Here is a 20,469-nt window from a genome sequence, read left to right as displayed (position 1 = left end):
GCCTCGTGGGCAACTCTGAGGCAGAGGGAGAAGTCCATTCATCTAGCACTGTCATTGGTGCATCTGTTATGTTTGCTAGGAGGATTCAAGTTAAGGTGGAGATTTGTCATAATGCCTTGAATCGGTATAACACACGGGAGTTTCGCTTTAATGCAATTAATGAGAAGATTAATGGATGATGAAAGTCTTCTTCGTAACTTCTTAACTTTAACACAATTAAAGAGAGTATTAAGAAGGCATTAAGTAGCGTAACTCTCACTTGAGCATTCAAAGACTCTTTAATACATTATTAAATAGTCATAACATTCATAGGTTATTTTGAGTACTATAAATACTCTATTATGTAAACCTAATTTGTATTCAGTTCTTCTGTCTTCTAATAAAATACTATTCTCCTTCTGCCCGTGGATTAACCAACACAACATTGGTGAACCACGTAAATCTGTGTTTCGATTGTTTATTTGTTCTTTTATTTATCTTTCGTTAAATTCCGCACAACAACATGGACGAGAGATCAAAATATTGTTATTTTATATTAGACTCGACGAAAAGGGAGAAAACATGAATCTTCATCACTCATCACTTTTTACAAGTCTAGCTCCAGTCACAGTGAATGTAATAGAAAACAGACTTATCTTGGCAGCATCGATACTCATTAATTTGAAATTAGAGAATAATCAAATCAGACAGGGTAACCATTAATTTGATGAGGGCATGAAGGAAGCTTACTTGATCAGTTACAGCAGACCGTGCCAAACGATGTCTTTCTACTATTTCAGTCAAGACCTCAGCCAGGCGCTTCTTTACCTCTCCTGTTAACATGCGTCCTGCAGCATATTCCTAAATAAACAATAAGTGTTAGATAACCAATAAGCGTACAGATTACACGGATATCAAAATTAGGAAGGAACAGTAATTATTCTCATTAAAATAAGCTGAACTCCAAAAAGGAACCGTACCTTTTTTATGTGCTCAAGCTTGACATCATCATCCAGGAAAAAATTTAAATATTTGATCGGTATATCTACCTGAAGGAAGACCAGAGAGAATGAATATTTATCGACGACGTATCTTCCTATCCAATGGGCCATGAGGGACCAAACATTTACAGAAAAATCGGAAGGAAAAAGAAGAGAAAAGAAAAAGTTGACCATATGAACTAACATTTCAACAACTACGTTACACTATGTGCAGACATTAATTAACGTCGGTTCAGAGCAGAATAAACTAACCTGCACAGCTGGAAAGCTCACTTTGCCAATATGATCTTCACCACTAAAACCAAAAATACCTACAACCTGTGCATTACAGCAAAACTCTAAGATGATTGAAGGAAACAATAATCAGAAAGAAGAGGAATTCAAAAGTTTTCAAGATAACTTATTGATGTGTGTCCATGAATGTGGTAAAGATAAGTAAAGGAAATAACCACCTTATTATATGTGACACACTTTTGAACCTTCATCATGTTGTTGTAGAAGGAACTACACAAATTAATTTACATATAATTAATATTACCAAAAAACTATAGAACAGGGCACATAATGAGGTTTCTAAAAGAGGCACTGCACGAATGATGTTGCAGATAATCAATAGACAGCATAATAATACAAGTATGGTAAAATTTGTGAAATAAAGTCCTCACTAAATATCCAATTAAAAGCACAACAATAGAAGTATTATAAAATAAACTTTAACATCCATTGTAAAGTCAGCACACAAAAAGAACTTACAGAAGCCAGACATTAGATCAAAATCGCCATCCATTAGTACATTCTACACATTGCTAAAACCAGCTACATAAATAAAGAAACTAACAAAATTGCAAGTGCAACATTTTGAGAAAGCAACAGCATGCCAGCTCAACAAGTAGTTGACATAAACTTCAAATCATAAATATTTTGATCGAACAGGCACACAGTTTTGAAAAGTCAATGCAACTTTACAAGCAAACGTGAGCAACATATAGTGAGACATTCAATTACAACTACCCACTAGAAAATCTAAGCAAAAGTAATTTAGTAAACATGCAATTAAACATCAGAAAAAGAATAGCAGGGAAAATATCATCCTAGCAGAATTCAAATATGTAAAATTTTGTCAGTATAATATGCCTAAACCAGAACTGTTATATTATATGCTCAACAAAAAAAGCAGATGATAGTTCATATATGAAGGCTTTTGAAGCATCACTTCTAATAATCCATTGGAATCACAAATTCTATAAATGACCCGAAATTCAAGCTCAATATTTACACCCTTCAAAGTAAATTTAGCATAATTACAACCCATATATTCCCCCAAAACTGAAATCATTACTCTGGCATTACACACAGCTTGAACACAATCTACCAATAGCAATAACCTAAGTAAAATGCATAAAAAGATACATCTTTTATTAATTAAGTAAAATCCAATATATAATTGGAAGAATATGGTTCTTATATTGATGCTAACTAGTTACTTACCCTCCAACATACTCAAAATCCTGGAAAATGAAAGTTCTTGTGACGTCAAAACCACAAGCAATAATATCTCTAGCATTTTCACGGGCCAGTCTTTTAGCCTCTTCCACAGAGAGATCCTTCCACATACACTTCTCATCATCAGTGAGCTGTATAACAAGCGGAACCTTAAATACCTCCTGCAAATATCTGCAATCGGAGAGCTCACAGAACTTGATTTCAGCATTTCAATGAATTACAGGTACAAAAACTTTAACAATTACAGAATTAGCTGATTCAGTGCTTGATAATTTACTTGGTGAACAAAAAGGGGATAAGATGGCCCAAATGCAAAGATTCAGAGGAAGGTCCTCTGCCAGTGTATAGATAGAACTTCTTCCCTTTCTCATAAGCATCCAATATTTCATTGAAGTCCCTATGGGCAAAGAAGACGCCGCGGCGTACAAAGACGTGAGGAGGCCGGCCGGTGAGGCGGTGGACACGGTCGATCAAGGGCTCATCCAGCCTCTGGCATCCGAATTTGTCGATGAGCTTGTCGTAATCTATCTTTCCGCCGTCCTTGGCCGACACCTCCCATGGATTCACGACCTGCTCTAGCTCTTGCTCTTGCTCTTGCTCTTGCTCTTCTTCTCCCATAACTTGCAGAAAGAGAGGCTTATTCAATATCAGTGAGAAGACATGAATGATGCGAAATGTAGTCGTTTTTGCATTTCAGGTCAGGGTTTGCTTTAGTGTTTGGATAATATCCAAATAGCCTCAAACGTTTTGGGAAGTCATAATTTAGTCTCATCGTATAAAAATAATATCATTTTAATCTCAACTTTTGATTAAATGGGGCTCAACACATTAGGAATGTCAATGGAACTACTCATCAGATTCATCATGCAAGAATGCATCGGAAGTTACAGCAGAAAACTTTGTGTTTTCAGGGCTGAAATCTCATGGAAAATTCGATGAAATGGGGCTGTCATCAATTCCAGCGAATGTGAATGTGTTTCCAGGGCTCAACACATTAGGAATGTCAATGGTTCGTGCTGATTTTGAAGTAGATGGAGTGAGCAACTGAGGTTGCTTATGTTGTTGAGGGGAAACTTTATTGCGTGTGTTGGAACTAGGAATCCAGATTTAGCGTTTCTGATGTTCGTTCCCTGTTCACTTGTTGGTTTGTTGATTCCAAGAACAGTTTGGAAGAAATTATTGAATTGTGATTCTAGAGAGAGAAACTTGATTTTAGAGAGAGAAAAATTAAAAAAGATGAGAGAGAAAGAAAAAAATTAAAAAGTAATGGAGAAGATGGTATAATTGAATTTTTATTTTTTATTTTGGGGTTTGTTTGTGATAGTTAGATAATAAGGATGCTTGATTTATAAAATTATTAAATATAAGGACCAAATTAACTATTTTCCCTTTGACTTTTAATACCGTTAGTCAATTTTACCCCTCTTTGCTAACGAAATTAAGTTCAAGGCACCGACTTGCAAACTTTTAAACCACAGGGGTGCACTTCGAAAATGGGCCAAACCACAAGGTTTATTTTTGTACTTTTCCCTAAAAATAATATCATTTTAATCTTAACATTTATGAAGTTTTATAATTATTACCCAGTCAGAATTGCATTAAATTAAATATAAATATGTTTGTGGTGCCAAGTTCTCAACAGTTGTTATCTAAAACTTTAACGGGTGGTTTGGTATTCTATTGAAATAGGGATAGAGATAAAGGTTGTGATAGGGATAAGGATAAATGGTTGGGATAAGGATAAAAATATGATAATCGAGAATTATTATTCAATGTTTGGTATGTGAGATAGGGATGAGGATAAAATAATACATTTTACTATTTTAACCTTATTTAAACTACATAACATTAATTTGAGGGATAAGATGGACTTTTCCATCCTATTAAAATCGCAGGAGCTTATCTCACCTCCTTATACCACCCCCCTCCTGGGTATAGGATTTGAGGGATAAGAAGTTTATCTCTCATCCGTCTCATTCTTCTATCTCCCAAACAAACACGGGATAACTTATCCCGTGTTTTTTATCCCTATCTCACCTCCTATATCCCTTCTAACAAACACCCTGTAAAGCATCTCAGGTGGATAGTCACTATTCAATGGATTCCACCTATCATATATATTTTATTGGATAAATAATTTATTAGTTTCCTAGTTTTTTACCTAACACACGGTTTGGTCCCTCTATTTTGGAATGCACAGAGACAACTGTAGGAGGTCTTGGAACAAGAATCGGTATACTGGAAGCAAAGAGCGAAAGCCTTCTAGCTAAAAGATGGAGATCGGAATACAAAGTTTTATCACGCATGTGTAAACACGAGGAAGAGGCAAAATCTGATTGAGGGCCTCCGGGATGATACGGGGATGATGATTTCTGATCCGAATGAATTGGGTGCACACGTGAAGACCTATTTTATCACCTTATTTGCTCCATCACGAGAGGTGCAAAATCAGACCATAAACGTTGTTGAACAGGCAATTTCAGCAGAGATGAACGAAAATCTGGTTAGTCCCTTTCATATTGAGGAATTTAAATCTGTTGTTTTCTCTATGCATCTTGATAAATCCCCGGGACCGGATGGGTTGGGTCTGGGATTTTTTCAACATTTCTGGGATATTATAGGTCAAGATATTTTTAAGGCATGTTCAGGCTGGTTAGAAAATGGTGAATTTCCTGCCAATCTAAATGATACTATCATTGTGCTAATACCTAAGTGCAACTCACCAAGCACTATGAAAGAGCTCAGGCCTATCTCTTTATGCAATGTCCTATACAAAATAATTGCAAAGGTATTAGCAAACAGGCTAAAATTGATCCTCCCTGGGATAATTCATGAGAGCCAATCTGCTTTTGTCCCTGGAAGGTCAATAATTGACAATGTGCAAATTGCCTTTGAAACGATTCACTATATGCAGAGACACAATAGAGGAAGAGGAGGGGAGGTTGCCCTCAAAATTGATATTAGCAAGGCCTATGACAGAGTGGATTGGAATTTCTTGGTAGCAATTCTGGAAAAAATGGGTTTCCATGAGAAATGGATAAATTGGATTCGGCTCTGTATTGAGACAGTTTCATATCACGTCTATGTGAATGGTAAGCTGGAAGGGCCAATCAATCCAGGACGAGGCCTTAGACAAGGGGACCAATTGTCCCCCTATCTATTTATACTATGTGCAGAAGTCCTGTCGAAGCTAATTTTACAGGCTGAGTCGGCGAATTTGATTAGAGGATGTCGCATTTGCACCAATGCACCCTTTATCTCTCACCTATTTTTTTGCAGACGACAACTTTTTATTCTTTGGAGCGCGGTCAGAAGAAGTCACTAAGATTGGGGAGATCCTGTCTGAATATGAAGCTGCCTCGGGTCAGGCAATAAATCTAAATAAATCCGGCATCTTTTTCAGTAAAAATGTTCAGCCGGGGGTGCGGCAGAGCATTATTGATATCCTTGGTGTCTCATCTCCTCTGGACACAGGAAGATATCTTGGCCTACCGTCTCTAATTGGGAGGTCAAAATATCAGTTGTTTAAGTTTCTTATTGATAGACTAAGAAAGAGGTTTGGTAGTTGGGGCTTCCGGTTCTTATCAAATACAAGGAAAGTAGTTTTACTAAAATCAGTTGCACGGGCTCTCCCTACATTCTGTATGAGCACTTTTCTGCTACCAAAGCGAATTTGTGAGGAACTGGAGAAGATGATGAACTCGTTCTGGTGGGAAACGAAAAACGATGGACAACGCAGCATACACTAGGCTAAATGGACTAGACTGTGTGCAACAAAAGAGCAAGGAGGTCTGGGGTTTAGAGATATACGCCTGTTTAATCTAGCATTGCTAGGAAAGCAAAGATAAGTTGATTCAATCACCACAAACGTTAGCAAGTAGAATGTTCAAAGCCAAATATTTTGCAAACGATTCTTTCCTATCCTCAAAATTGGGCACTAATCCTAGTTATGTTTGGAGGAGCGTTTGGGGGTCACTAGAGGTACTTCGGTTGGGATTAAGATGGAGAGTTGGAGATGGGAGGTGCATAAGTGTTTAGAAGGACCCTTGGGTCCCAAATTTAACAAACTACATGATAAACCCGTACTGTGTTCCAGGTTTGGAAAGTATGAAGGTAGCGGATCTGTTTGAATAGGGAACGAAGAATTGGGATAGAAACAAATTGCAGGGCTGTTTTTATGAGGAAGAGGTTGATAAGATTCTGGAGGTGGTGGTACCGTTCTGACAGGTCGAAGACTCGTTACTATGGCAATTCATAAAAAATGGTATCTACACTTCAAAATCAGGATATCGCGCAATTGACAGCTATGAAAATAACATAGATTTGGTGGAAGGGTGGGATAAAATTTGGGATGTCCAGGTAATGCCAAAGATAAAACACTTCATCTGGAAGTTGGGGTCAAGGTTCTTGCCGACGAGAGCAGAGCTGGTGCGAAGACATGTAAATATTCCAAGTGAATCCGTGCTCTGTGGAAGCGGAGCTGAAACGACAACCCATATTTTTGTTGAATATTCATTTGCAGCTGCGTGTTGGAGAGTGGTAGGGCGCCCAATACCTGAGATTGTTGAAGAAGATGTGGCGAGTTGGTTGCTGAATCAAGGAAGGGCACTGAGCTTGCAAGAGCTAGCAGGCATTTTTTGGGTAATGTATGCAATATGGAAGCAAAGAAATGAAAAAGTTGTGGAATAATGGAAATATGACAGCAGAAAAATGCATACAAGAATCTCTAAGGATGAAATCAGATTGGGAAATGGCAAATCAAAAAAGAAACGTTACTGGAACCGGGGCACGACAGCAGACGAACCGGAGATGGGAGAAACCGCCAGCGGGATTTCTAAAATGTAACACCGACGCTGCGCTGTTTGGGGAGGCTGGACAGATCAAAACAAGTGTGATAATCAGGGACGAATTCGGACTATTCGTCGCAGGTTGCAGCAGTATACAGCAAGGAAGAGTCAATCCAGCGGTTGATGAAGCAATAAGCATCAGGAGAGCAATGTTTTGGGCAAAGGAGCTGGGCCTGTTGAAGGTAATGTTCGAATCAGACGCACAAGTGGTGATAGCGGGATGTCTGTCAGATAGTGTCGATTTATCTGATAGAGGCGAGATTATAAAGGATTGCAAGGATATTATGTCAAGAAATGACTATTTTTTAGTCCATCACATTCCGCGTTTAGCGAACGGAGTTGCTCACACAATTGTTAGGCAAGCTCGTTTAGGGGTGAGCAAAATAACCGGTAACCGAACCAAAGTTTTAGTTTGGTTCGGTTATTTTAACATTCTGGTTCGGTTCGGTTTTAATTTTAGCTTAGTTTGGTAATTGGTTATCGGTTCGGTTACTGAAAAAATATATCAGTATAACCGATAACCGAACCGAACTTGGTATATAAATATAAAAAAATATAATTTTATTTTTACATATATAAATAACTTATAAAATCTAAAATCTAACCCCTAAAAAATATACTTTTATCTTTATATATATAAATTTTGGTTCATTAGTCTTTTTTTTTTTTGAACTGTGGTTCATTAGTCTTTAATTTCATCAATTGTAACTTTTATATAAGTGTATTATTTGAAAATCAATTAAATAAAAATATACAAAAATTAAATATTATGAATTTTCGGTTATTCGGTCGGTAACCGAACCGAACCGAAACTTTTCGGTTAAATAAAATTCGGTTACCAATCTTATTCGGTTCGGTTCGGTTATGAAAATAACACAAACTTCGGTTCGGTTAACTGAAAGTTCGGTTCGGTTAGTAACCGAATCGAACCGATGCTTACCATTAAGCTCGTTCCACTGCTAACGCTTTTATTTCTTTTTTTACTATTCAGTTATGGTTTATTGATGTAGTAGAACAGGATACAATTTCTGAGTAATCAATAAAGTCAGTATTTCTCTTAAAAAAAATACATTATAAAATCCCTAACTTTTGCCAATATTAACTAGGGATGGCAACGGGTAGGGTACCCGCGGGTAATGCCAATCCCAAACCCTTATCCGTTTATTTTTTAATTACCCGTACCATTCCCATTACCCTAACGGATATATGTTTTGCATTCCATACCCATCCCATTTAATTCACGGGTACCCACGGGTACCCTTACCCGTTAAGAATCACTAAATAAAATAAAAAATATTACAAATTTAACAAAGTATAAATTTAATAAATCATTCATTTAAAAATTGAACAAATTGAATCTTAATCAATAAAAATAAAATAGCTTAGTGTTATCACTTAATGGTCGAAGAACAAAAGATTGGTGTTTAAATCTCACATCTTATATCTAAAACACAATAATATTTTTTAATATATAAAAAATTATGACGGGTAACGGGTACCGGGTACCCTAGGGGGTCTTCCCATACCCGTCCCATTACCCTAACGGGTAACGATTTTGATCCCTTACCCGTCCCATACCCTTTTACACAGGGTACGGATAGTCCCATTAGGGTTGGGTAGTGCCGGGTGTAAGGGGGGGATTATCTTTGTAATCAAAATATGTAACAATGGGGAGAGACTTACTCTATGGTGTTGTGGGGAGCCTTGTAATAGCCATTGGCGGTAGGACTCGAGTTGGCATAAGAAACACTATAGGGAGGAGTGACCTGTCATACTGGACAGTCACTCGGTTGTTGGTAGTCTACCATCTCTAGTAGTTGCCCCCCTACTACTACGAGATGGGACCCGTGGTGTAACACTGTTGCTTATCTATGAATAACATCATCTGCGTATTGTTCATTCTTGAGTGTTCTATATGTTATCCATATGTGTGCATGATTGAGATGGTTGCCCTTATGTTGGTATCGTATGTATGCTATTATATTCACTATATGTGGTTCCTATCTAACCCTTGCGTGTGATCTTTGCAGCTAGAGTGATCTAGTTCCCTTGGCTGGCTTACTTCGGGGGAGACAAGTAAGCGCCGTACGGGCCCCGACGATAGGCCCCATGACATTTGGTATCAGAGCTTGGTGTAACGATACTGGGAGGAACCATGACAATTGCAAATGCTAAACGCATGGATGCCATAGAAAAGCGAATTGAGGATCTCGATCTTGACAATCTTTCTATAGCAGTGGTAGAAAACTGCAGGCAGATCGAGCGTATTGAAGAAGCCATCATAAGACTCCAAGATGAAAATGGAGTAGGCCAGGGGGCCAATACTGAAGAACTTTCTCTACGTATTGATAGCCTTGAGGAGGCAATGTCGAAACTCCAATGCGGAGATGAAAATAAAAATCCGGCAGGGGCCGAGGCCTTGAGGGCTAATATACATACGGCAGAGGCCGAAGCCTTGAGGGCTAGCTTACATCCGGCAGGGGCCGAGGCCGTGAGGGCTAATATACATCCGACAGAGACCGAGGCCTTGATGGCTAATATACATCCGGCAGGGGCCGAGGCTTGGAGGGCTATCATAAATCCGGCAGGGGCCGAGGCCTTGAGGGCTAATGAAAATCCGGCGGGAGCCGAGGCCACGGGGGCTAATGTTGAATTGTTTAAAGCCATTGTGGCTCATGCTGATATCTTTAGGGCGATGATAGCCCAAACAGAAATTTTTGAATTCGTGATGACGAATGCCAAAGCTATTCGAGAACTAATAGCGAAAAACAATCCCCATACCGGTCAACCACCAGAGAGTGGTGTGACTCGAGGAATAGGGAGAAACATAATTAATGAGAATGCTCATTTTGCAGGTGAAGAAGAAATAAATTCGCTTAGAGTGGCCGTGGGCCATGTCGAAGTAGATCAGAGAAAGTTGTTCGAGGTAGTGGAGAAAACTCGCGATCAAACAGGGGATGGATTTGATACCCTCAGGCAGGAGTTGAATGAACTGCGGGGGAAGGTGGAATCTCTCTCCCTAAATGGGGGAAGTCATCAAGGGGCCGCGAAAATCAAAATTAGAGAACCGAAACCTTTTGTAGGAATTCGGGACTCCAAGGAAGTTGATAACTTCTTGTTCGACGTGGAAAGTTATTTTGCGGCTACAAAGACAAGCCTAGATTCGGAACGACTAGCAATTGTACCGATGTACTTGGAGGGGGATGCCAAACTGTGGTGGAGACATCAGACTAGTTCAGGGTCAGTAAACACGTGGGAAGACTTCAAAAGGGAATTAAAATCTCAATTCTCCCCCGTAAATGTACAGTTCTCAGCCCGAAATAGGCTAAGCGAACTCCGACAAACTGGTAACATCCGAGACTATGTTCGAAGTTGGCAAGTCCTTACTCTAGAAATTCCAGAGATGCAAAAGGAAGAAAAATTCTTTAGCTTTATGAAAGGATTGAACCCTTGGTTTCACAGTGAGGTGATGAGAAGGGGAGCCACAGATCATTCCTCAGCAATCGCGGCAGCTGAAAGCATAGAGGATTTTAATAGTAACACGAAGAGGAAATTCCCTTCTGGAGCAGACTCAAACCCCAGGACTAACAAATGGAGCAGACCATGGAATGGGGGAGGTGACCGAAACTATTGCTCATCCGGAAGTGAAAGGCGGCCGTGGAACGCCAACAACTTTGAGCGTCGACCCTACCTAGGGAACTACTCAGAAAGAAGAAGCCTTCCACCAAGGACGGCAAGTCCCTACACACAAACTCAAGGTAGCCTTTCGCAAAGGAACCAGTCATACACACCGAAACCGTTGTCATGCTTCCTTTGCACAGGATCACACAAGGCCGCGGATTGCCCAAAGAGATCATCTCTGGCCTCACTGCTCGCAACACGAGAAGAAGGGAGTGTCATAAGGGAAAGGGAACGCGAACCTTCAGAGCCCTCAGTAATGGGATCGCTTCGATTCATGGGAGCTCTGGCAACACAAATAAAGGAGACAGGAGACGGTTCGGAGAAGGGACTCATGTATGTTGAGATAGTAGTAAATGGCAAGAACACGAGAGCCTTAATTGACACTGGAGCAACTGATAACTTCATAACAGACACCGAAGCCTCCCGCTTAGGACTCCACGTGATAAAGGGGACAGGAATGATGAAGGCCGTGAACTCAGCTGCTCAGTTGATTAGTGGAACGGCCCAACATGTACCCTGCAAATTGGGTCCCTGGACCGGCACGATAGGGTTCACAGTAGCACGTATGGATGACTTCGATGTTGTGTTAGGGCTGGATTTTCTGAAACAGAGTTTTGCAGTACCCATGGCATCAGCAAGGTGCCTTCTGTTTATGAACCAGGACCCGTGCATCATACCTGTAACGATGAGCTCAATTCGAGAGAAGAAGTACATCTCTGCGATACAGTTCAAGAAGGGTATAAAGAGGGGGGAGCAGACATATGTGATTGTCCCTAAAGGTGTCGACTTAGAAGGTAGTGTCATCGTCCCACGAATACTGGAAGGAGTGATGAGGGAGTTCCAAGATGTTATGCCAGAGACGTTGCCACAAACATTACCTCCGCAACGAGATGTTGATCATGCTATTGATCTACTGCCAGGTACGAAGGCCCCAGCAAAAGCACCATATCGAATGGCTCCCCCTGAGTTGGCAGAATTGAGGAAACAGTTAGATGAATTGCTGGAGGCAGGTTTCATCCGGCCATCGAAGGCCCCATATGGCGCCCCAGTACTGTTCCAGAAGAAAGCAGATGGAAGTCTGCGGTTGTGTGTTGATTACCGAGCACTCAATAAGATTACTGTGCCCAACAAATACCCAATTCCTGTAATTTCAGACTTGTTTGATCAACTCAGTGGAGCCAAATACTTCACTAAGCTCGATCTACGCTCCGGGTATTACCAAGTCAGAGTAAGGGATGAGGATGTACCAAAAACTGCTTGTGTAACTCGGTATGGATCCTTCGAGTATCTTGTTATGCCTTTTGGACTAACAAACGCTCCGGCAACTTTTTGTACTTTAATGAACCAGGTATTCAGGGACTATCTTGACAAATTTGTGGTGGTCTACCTAGATGACATCGTCATATACAGTTCCACCCTCAAGGAGCATCAGGAGCACTTGCGTCTAGTTTTTTAGAAACTACGGGAGAATCAACTTTTCCTCAAGTTATCCAAATGTGCATTTGGTCAGACGAGCATCAAATTCCTTGGCCACGTTATTGAGGAAGGGAGGATACGCATGGACAAGGGTAAAGTACGGGCTATAGTTGACTGGAAAACCCCTATGAATACAACAGAATTGAGATCCTTCTTGGGGTTGGCTAACTATTACCGGAAGTTCATCAGAAGTTACTCAGAGAGAGTTATCGACCTTACTGATCTGCTGAAGAAAGACAACAAGTGGGAGTGGACAGATCAGTGTCAAAAATCCTTCGAAAACTTAAAACAAGCTGTCATTGCAGACCCTGTGTTAGCCATCCCGGATATGAACAAACCATTCGAAGTTCACACTGACGCATCAGATTTTGCCTTAGGAGGAGTCATAATGCAAGAGGGCCGAGCGATAGCTTTTGAAAGTAGGAAGCTCAACAGTGCAGAACGACGATATTCCACACATGAGAAAGAGCTACTGGCAGTCGTGCATTGCCTGCGAGTATGGCGCCACTATTTGTTGGGATCCAGGTTCATAGTGAAGACAGACAACACAGCGGTTAGTCATTTCCTGACTCAACAGGGATTGACATCCAAACAGGCTCGATGGCAAAGCTTGCTAGCGGAATTTGACTTTGTACTGGAGTATCACTCAGGGAAAATTAACCAAGTGGCGGATGCATTAAGTCGGAAGTCAGAATTAGCAGAGATGACAAGAATAGCCTCTCTATCCAGCAGTCACCTATCATCCCCACTACGACAGCAGATCCGAGAAAACCTACAGAAAGACCCTCAGGCAACTGCTATCATCAACCTAGCAAAGCAAGGGAAAACCAGACAGTTCTGGATGAGCGATGACTTGTTGATAACAGTCAAAGACAGAGTGTATGTACCAACCGCGGCTAATCTGAGGAAGACACTGATGAAGGAATGCCACGACACACTATGGGCAGGCCATCCAGGGTGGCACCGCATGCTAGCTCTCCTCCAGCGAAACTATTACTGGCCAAGGATGGAAGATGATGTGAGAAAATATACAAAAACTTGTCTAATCTGCCAACAAGATAAGGCTGAAAGAAAGAAACCTGCAGGGCTGCTACAGCCACTACCAGTACCAGGTCGACCATGGGAAAGTGTCTCCCTCGATTTCATATCCAGCCTCCCTCGAGTGGGCGACTTTGACTCCATCTTGGTGGTGGTTGACAGGTTTTCCAAATATGGAACTTTCATTCCGATGCCAAAATACTCAACTGCGGAAGTGACGGCACAGGCTTTCTTCAAGCATGTAGTCAAATACTGGGGAATCCCAAGGAGTATTATCAGCGATAGAGATGGTCGGTTTGTGGGAACTTTTTGGGCTGAATTATTCGGACTCTTGGGGTCGAGCCTCGACATGTCCACTAGTTATCACCCTCAGACTGATGGTCAAACAGAGCGATTTAACAGCATGCTGGAAGAGTACCTTCGACACTTTGTCAATGCCAGTCAACGAAACTGGCCCTCCTTGCTGGATGTGGTGCAATAGCGGGTAGGGTACCCGTTGCCATCCCTAATATTAACCCTTTGATCATTTTGTCTAGTTTTTTTAAATTTGTAATCTGTTGGGGTAATTAAATTTTTATATTTTTAGCATAGGTTATAATTTTACTCTATAGTTATTTTTATTTAATTAAATTTATCTCTCAACAAAATAAAAATGTGATAAAAAGAAAGAAAATAATATCAAAAAATAATTATAAAAAGAAAAGAAAAAGAAATAATAAAAATAGGGGCATATTTGTACCATTTTTTTCAGCAATTCGTCCAGTAACTTCAATGACAAAAACGGACCCCGAAAGTGTGAGATATCGGGCGGCCAATATTTTTTTCAAAAAGTTCGGAATGTTAGCTTTCTAGAATGTCAAAAACGGAGCTGTAACAAAGCAGATAGAATTTTTCAAAGAGCACCAGTGCAGAAAAACGGGTTTGAATTTGTCTACACATTCTAGGAACGTGTTTCATGACCTTAAACTCCATTTTTCTAGCTCCTAACTCACCCACGTTCTTTCTTTAACTTATGAGAAAGTAATGAGAGTCATGGATGAGAAATTTAAGGGCCACTAATATGGAATTTGTTGCTCAAAAAACTATAAATTAAGCTCAAATCCTTCATTCCAAGACCCACTCAAAAATCAATCAAACACAGAAAAACTCAATTTGTCTCTCAAATTCCTTGCCAAAATCGGCCATTTTATCAATCCTTAGGTTCTTAGAAATCGTTTTTTAGCATCTAATTAGTCTAAATAAAGTCTTAATTTTCAGAATTAGTTCTTCAATCTCCAGTTTCTCAGAAAAGCTTTCAATTTTCAGAAACTTCAGATCCAAAATTCTCTTAGTTTACTCAATCAATTCTCAAATCGTTTTTTGCGATCTCTTAGTTAAGTCATTTAGATCATTACCCAATTCTCGATTCGAGCTCTCTTAATCTAAATCAAATTTCACCATTGTCATCTTTCTCCAAGCTTTAAGCATTTTTTGTGAAACCGAGATCACCGAAACCCCATTTTTGAGTTATTCTTAGTTTAAACACCTATTCTAAATCATGTTTAGAAACTTTTTATTGATCTCAATCAATTAAAAAGACCCAGAAACAAGCTTTTGAGTTTTTCATTATTGAAAAATTCATCAAACAACTTTTCTGGTGTGCCGTTTTCCAAATTTTATTTCAAGTGCATTAGCTGATCATTTTAGCCCAAATTAATTTTAATCTCTTTATTGATATCAATTCTCGAATTCTCAATTTTTATTTCGTAAAAAACGACCCCTTATAGCCTTCTTAATCGTCCTTAAAACACCCTCCATGAAACAGAATCAAGCTTTTGGTTTTTCAACCATCAAACAATTATTATGTCATCCTATTTTCAATAATTTATTCTAACTCCTTCACTCGACTGTTTTCTGAAATTTTAGTTTCAGAACCTGGTCCTGGTAACAATGTGCACATCATACCTAACCATTTAGCTACAAGCATCTTCTGTTGCTCTTATCAATCGAAAAAGCTATTAACGACGTACCAAAACCCTCCCTTCCACACATAGAGTGCGGATTGCTCTACCCCAATCCAAATTTCATCTTCCTCACTCCTTTTTTTTTGTCAACACCTACATTTATTGCAGCTAATAAATGAGTTCATTTATTCCTTTTTCACAAAATTTGATACATACACTACAAAAAATAACACTTTCAGGGACGGAAAAATTCGTCCCCAAAAACATAAAATTTTGTCCCCATTTAGAGGGACGATTGTCGTCCCCGCTCTTAAGGACGACTGTCGTCCCAATTGATAGGGACGACTGTCGTCCTCGTTCCTAGGGACGACATTTCATCCCTATTCTTAGGGACGACATTTCATCCCCGTTTATAAGGACGACTATCGTCCCTATTCTTAGGGACGACATTTCATCCCCGTTTCTAAGGACGACTATCGTCCCCATTCCTAAGGACGGTATGTCGTCCCCATATAATACTGATAAAAATTTCATCCCTACAATAAGATACAACAATCATCCCCAAAAAATAATATGGTAATTATTAAGCAAAACAAATAAATTATCCATTTTAAACTAGCAATTTACTAGTTCATTTTCAACAACACACCAAACACTCATATATAGACATAAAAAAAATCACAAGGTTAAGCTGATTATGAACACAATAATTTATTATTTAACGGTAATATTCAACAGAAAATGATTAAAAAACGGAATAGTACATATCCATTGAGCTTGTTCTTTCCAAACAACATTATAGTACAAATATGCCCTACAATAATTTCTATGATCAATAAAACAATATTCAAACGCCTCTTGAGCATTAAAGAGTTTCATTCTGCTCACCTCTTTGTTAATCTACAATGATTAAAATAGTGTAAGGTGTTCCATCTGCAAAAGAAGTCCATAAATATATCATTATATTTTCACAACGTAACAATATAAAGAAAGTATAGTATCTTTATCATACAAATACATTTCTGCTCTGTCTGATCATACAGATATTATAATGTTATAACATTAACACTTGTTCACCAATAATCTACAATTGACTATTCATTAACTATTTAAATTCATAAAAGTAAATCCATCAATTTATGGGGACTTCCCTAAATCAATTTTCTTATAAGTAAAAAACATAAATTATAGAAGTATAAAGCCACGAGCCAATTTTAGCTTAGTATTAGCAGGGATAAGGTTTTCCATAACTTAAACCCAATTATCACCCTAGAATACTACATATCACTCTAAAATTCAAGCTATAAATATTCTAATTCTAGCATCAAGACAATGTATAATTTAGCTTAATATATAGCACCAAGTATGAGAGAACATATCATCTTACTTTATTGTATAAGACATAAATTAAACATGTTCAAAGCCTTCAGCATCATGAGTGTACGAAGTTCTCCCAAACGAGCATCCATCATATATTGGGACTAGCAACAACTGTCCAACATGGCCTATTTAACTACGTAACAACACAAATATTACACAAGGCACAAGCGATAGAAGAACAACTATGGCATGTGCAATAACGAATTTAGCAGCACCAAATAATGATCGACTTTAAAGCATAACCCATTAAAGTCCTATTTAGTTATTTTAATAAAATGAAAGCTTACGATCAAAATATTTATTGGAAATAATTAAAATGAAGATATTCTTTCTTAGAGACTGAAACATAAGGAAAAGTAAATTCTTACAGCTTCATCCTCTGCATCATAATCTTCAAGACCAGCTTCTCGCAGATTCTGAGCATTTTCTTCCTCATCGTCATCACGATCCATCTGATTTTTATGCTCCCTGTAACTTTCATTGCCATCTTCATCTTCTACTTCTTTATGATCACCCATCATGTTTATTTCTGCTTCTTCCATCTCATAGTGTGACTTTGAGCTCTTATCCTTATTTCCGTTCTTTCCATTTTCTCGTCCTCTTATCAATGTGACCACCCTCATCATCTTCTATCTTCGACCTGTCTTCCACTTAGAACCGGCTATACTGCTCTTCCATTGCTCCCGAAAGCAATACCAAAATTAGGCAAATGAGAAACTGATATTAACCATGTGCTTATTTCAGATAAAGTATCTTATTAAGACCTTGGAAGTACCTTTGAACATTCAACAGATACTCTAATTTCATGTGAAGGTGCAGGCATATGAAACAGAGCAAGTTTTTAACTACACATGCTCAAAGTTCTCTTCTAGTTGTTGCACCTTTTTAGTTCATCCTCTTGCTTTCTCCTCTCTAATTTTTCTGCAATTAAAATGTTGATGTTATCAGCAACTAATGTAAAACAACGCTGACCAATACAAATGGTTTCAAAGAAAGTTAATAGTTGCGGAGCTGGAATTTCCTCTGTTCTTTAAAATCCATGGCTGTGAAAAAAAGATAAGAATTGCGAAAAGGTAAAATCCTTTTTTTAAAGAAAAAATCCAGAAATTTAAAAACAAACTTGGTCTATCAATTGTTTAAGGTATATTAAGCTCGTGAAGAGTGCTGAAACCACAATTGAAGCAGAAGAAAGTTTGATAAGAAGCTCAATCAGACCCTGCCAACATAATGGAAACACAGAACTTGAGAGACAATTAAAAATGTGCTAATATAATGTCAAACTTGATTTGTACAGATGATGGACATTGTATATTGGTTGGGATATATTTTAATTAGTCCATGCTTAAGAAGTTAATTCAGCATCTAGTCGCAGCTTTGAACACCCGAAAACATTATGTGTCATGGTGTGTAAGTGTAAAGCATACAACTTTTGGAATTTGGCATACAAAAATAAGGCAGAAAACAACATGCTTTAAATTCTAGAATTTGCTATTAGAACTTCTCATGCTATAAGAAACAAATGCATCAGACTTGACACAAATGGCTTGAATCTTTAATTAACATGAAAATTTTCATGAAAATCATCCTTAACCTACATTACCATGGAGTTTTCTAAGGTTACCAGAGTTTGCTTCATTGAACATATAGAGCAATAATTTTAAAGCACTATTTGTTCCTTCTTAGCTTCTTAGTTATACAAAAATAATAGTTGGGCTTTTGTGGAATGAAATCTGAAGATTCAACTATGCTTTATGGAATGAAAAGAAATTTTACCATCCCTGCAGTATCCATATCAGGCCTCACCAGACTACTAACTTTTGAAACAGAGCTTGATAAAACTGGAGAATTAACACTGGAGAATTGGACCCATTTGGCAGCAATTCCTGACAATACTCTCTTTTCAAATACCCATAACATATAAAATTCACAAATAAAAATACATTGCATTGGGGGTAAGGGTCAACAGAACAGTGAAATTGCAAATAAAACAAACAGGAAGAGTCTAATTAAATTTTACCGAAAACAAATTGACCTAATTTTAAGACTCGAAACTAGATAGATATATACAGTTATAGAGAATGAGAATGAGAGAGTAGATATACCAATGGTGAAGGAGAAAGGGCGTGAGCGAGACAATCAATGAGAGTCGTGGAGGAACAATGGTGAACGACGAGGAGAGGATAACGACATGCGATCTTCAACCGATTGAGAGACGATTAGAACATTAAGGTAGAAACTTTAGCAACAACAAATAAAAAGTGGAGGATTTCAAATCCATTTACGAAGAGAAGAGCTGAGGGTTGAGGGTTTGGAAAATTTTCAAATCAATTTGGCAAATTGGAAAGAGAAGGGCTGAGCGTTTCACAGAGAGAAAAGCACAAAAGTGAGAAATGGAAAATAAACAAAGAGAGTTTGTTTGTCCCTTATTTTATTATTGAAAATTAATTTATTTTATATAAATACTCATCAATATAAATTTGTCCCCTATTCTAATGTTTAAGAGTATTAGGCACTATATGAATATTTGTCCCTATTACTAATTTAACAATCATATTTAAGGACAATCGAATTTAATTGTCCCTAACTATTTGTACCCAAAACTCTCTTTTTTTTGTAGTGATATTGGGATCTACAAGTGTCCTAATGCTTTTAAAGGAAATGAAAATAAGTATTTCATCCAAATCACTTATTTGAATAATTTCTTCTTTTTTTAAAAAAATCATTTTATTGATAATTTTGTCCTTAGATCACTACTAAATCCCGTTTTAACAAAAGCATACTAATACTCTATTTTAACTGAAAATAAATAATCAAACTATAAAAATATAAGGTTTTATTTCAAATAAATAATCAAACTCATGTCGATTGTTCGAATCTCACTGTTGTCGAGCTTAACGTCTCACAAGAATTCTGTTTTAATCACAATGACTTATTTCGCTTTAAAATGTCCAATGTATTTATTCGAGAATAAATTACAATACGATTTGAGAATCTAATAAAAAAGACTGACTTGGACAAGACCTTACTTGTGTTTGAAGCAACTCAACATTGACACAGGAAGCATTCTATCTAAAATTGTTTGATTCGAGCTAAGAAACGTCACGGTAAGTTAACGAATTATGTTACGTTACGTATTGTAAGCTCATACCGATTGTTCGGATCCAACCGTTGTCGAGCTTAACGTCTCACAAGAATTCCGTTTCAATCACAATGACTTATTTTGCTCAAAAAATCCAGGATCGAACCTGGTCTTGGTTACTCAGTGCACATCATACCTAACCATTTAACTACAACCATCTTTTTGTTGCTCGTTTCAATTGAAAATACTATTATCTACGTAACGAACCCCTCCCTTCCACACATAGAATGCGAATTGCTCTACCCCAATCCGAATTTCATCTTCCTTCCTCCCTTTTTTTTGTCAACACATGCGTTTATTGTAGCTAATAAATGAGTTCCTTTATTCCCTTTTCACAAAATTTGATGCATATTGGGATCTACAAGTGTCCTAATGCTTTTAAAGGAAATGAAAATAAGTATTTCATCCAAATATGATTTCTTTTTTTAAAAAAAATATTTTGTTGATAATTTTGTCCTTATATCACTACTAAATCACGTTTT

General features: G+C 38.1%; 2 protein-coding genes across 2 annotated transcripts; both read right to left on the bottom strand.

The window, feature by feature from the left end:
• Positions 1 to 1,184: 1,184 nt before the first annotated feature.
• On the bottom strand, positions 1,185 to 3,123 carry LOC136222568 (tryptophan--tRNA ligase, cytoplasmic-like). Its single transcript, XM_066010326.1, has 4 exons — positions 2,761 to 3,123; positions 2,469 to 2,654; positions 1,433 to 1,484; positions 1,185 to 1,298 (listed from the first exon to the last, which is right to left on the bottom strand). The coding sequence occupies exons 1-4, from the start codon at positions 3,099 to 3,101 to the stop codon at positions 1,185 to 1,187; spliced, it is 693 nt and encodes a 230-aa protein (XP_065866398.1). The 5' UTR covers positions 3,102 to 3,123.
• A 12,988-nt stretch (positions 3,124 to 16,111) lies between these two features.
• Positions 16,112 to 19,065, bottom strand: LOC136223969 (protein CTR9 homolog). The gene is made up of 3 exons (XM_066012153.1): positions 18,951 to 19,065; positions 17,217 to 17,769; positions 16,112 to 16,401 (listed from the first exon to the last, which is right to left on the bottom strand). The coding sequence occupies exons 2-3, from the start codon at positions 17,472 to 17,474 to the stop codon at positions 16,378 to 16,380; spliced, it is 282 nt and encodes a 93-aa protein (XP_065868225.1). The 5' UTR covers positions 17,475 to 17,769; positions 18,951 to 19,065; the 3' UTR covers positions 16,112 to 16,377.
• Between the last annotated feature and the right edge of the window lie 1,404 nt (positions 19,066 to 20,469).

Source organism: Euphorbia lathyris, chromosome 3 (assembly GCF_963576675.1).
Source record: "Euphorbia lathyris chromosome 3, ddEupLath1.1, whole genome shotgun sequence".
Lineage (NCBI taxonomy): Eukaryota > Viridiplantae > Streptophyta > Magnoliopsida > Malpighiales > Euphorbiaceae > Euphorbia > Euphorbia lathyris.
This window is presented reverse-complemented; position numbering and strand designations above follow the sequence as displayed.

What these genes read in the sequence shown, in the direction of transcription:
- LOC136222568 (XM_066010326.1), bottom strand. Translation starts at nt 3,101, where the DNA reads ATGGGAGAAGAAGAGCAAGAGCAAGAGCAAGAGCAAGAGCTAGAGCAG. An exon ending in GATTTTGAGTATGTTGGAGG is followed by an intron (nt 1,485 to 2,468) that starts GTAAGTAACTAG and finishes TAATTTGTGTAG; the next exon opens with TTCCTTCTACAACAACATGA. An exon ending in AGTGTGTCACATATAATAAG is followed by an intron (nt 1,299 to 1,432) that starts GTGGTTATTTCC and finishes TGTAATGCACAG; the next exon opens with GTTGTAGGTATTTTTGGTTT.
- LOC136223969 (XM_066012153.1), bottom strand. Translation starts at nt 17,474, where the DNA reads ATGATGAGGGTGGTCACATTGATAAGAGGACGAGAAAATGGAAAGAAC. An exon ending in ATGATGCAGAGGATGAAGCT is followed by an intron (nt 16,402 to 17,216) that starts GTAAGAATTTAC and finishes CTTCTTTTGCAG; the next exon opens with ATGGAACACCTTACACTATT.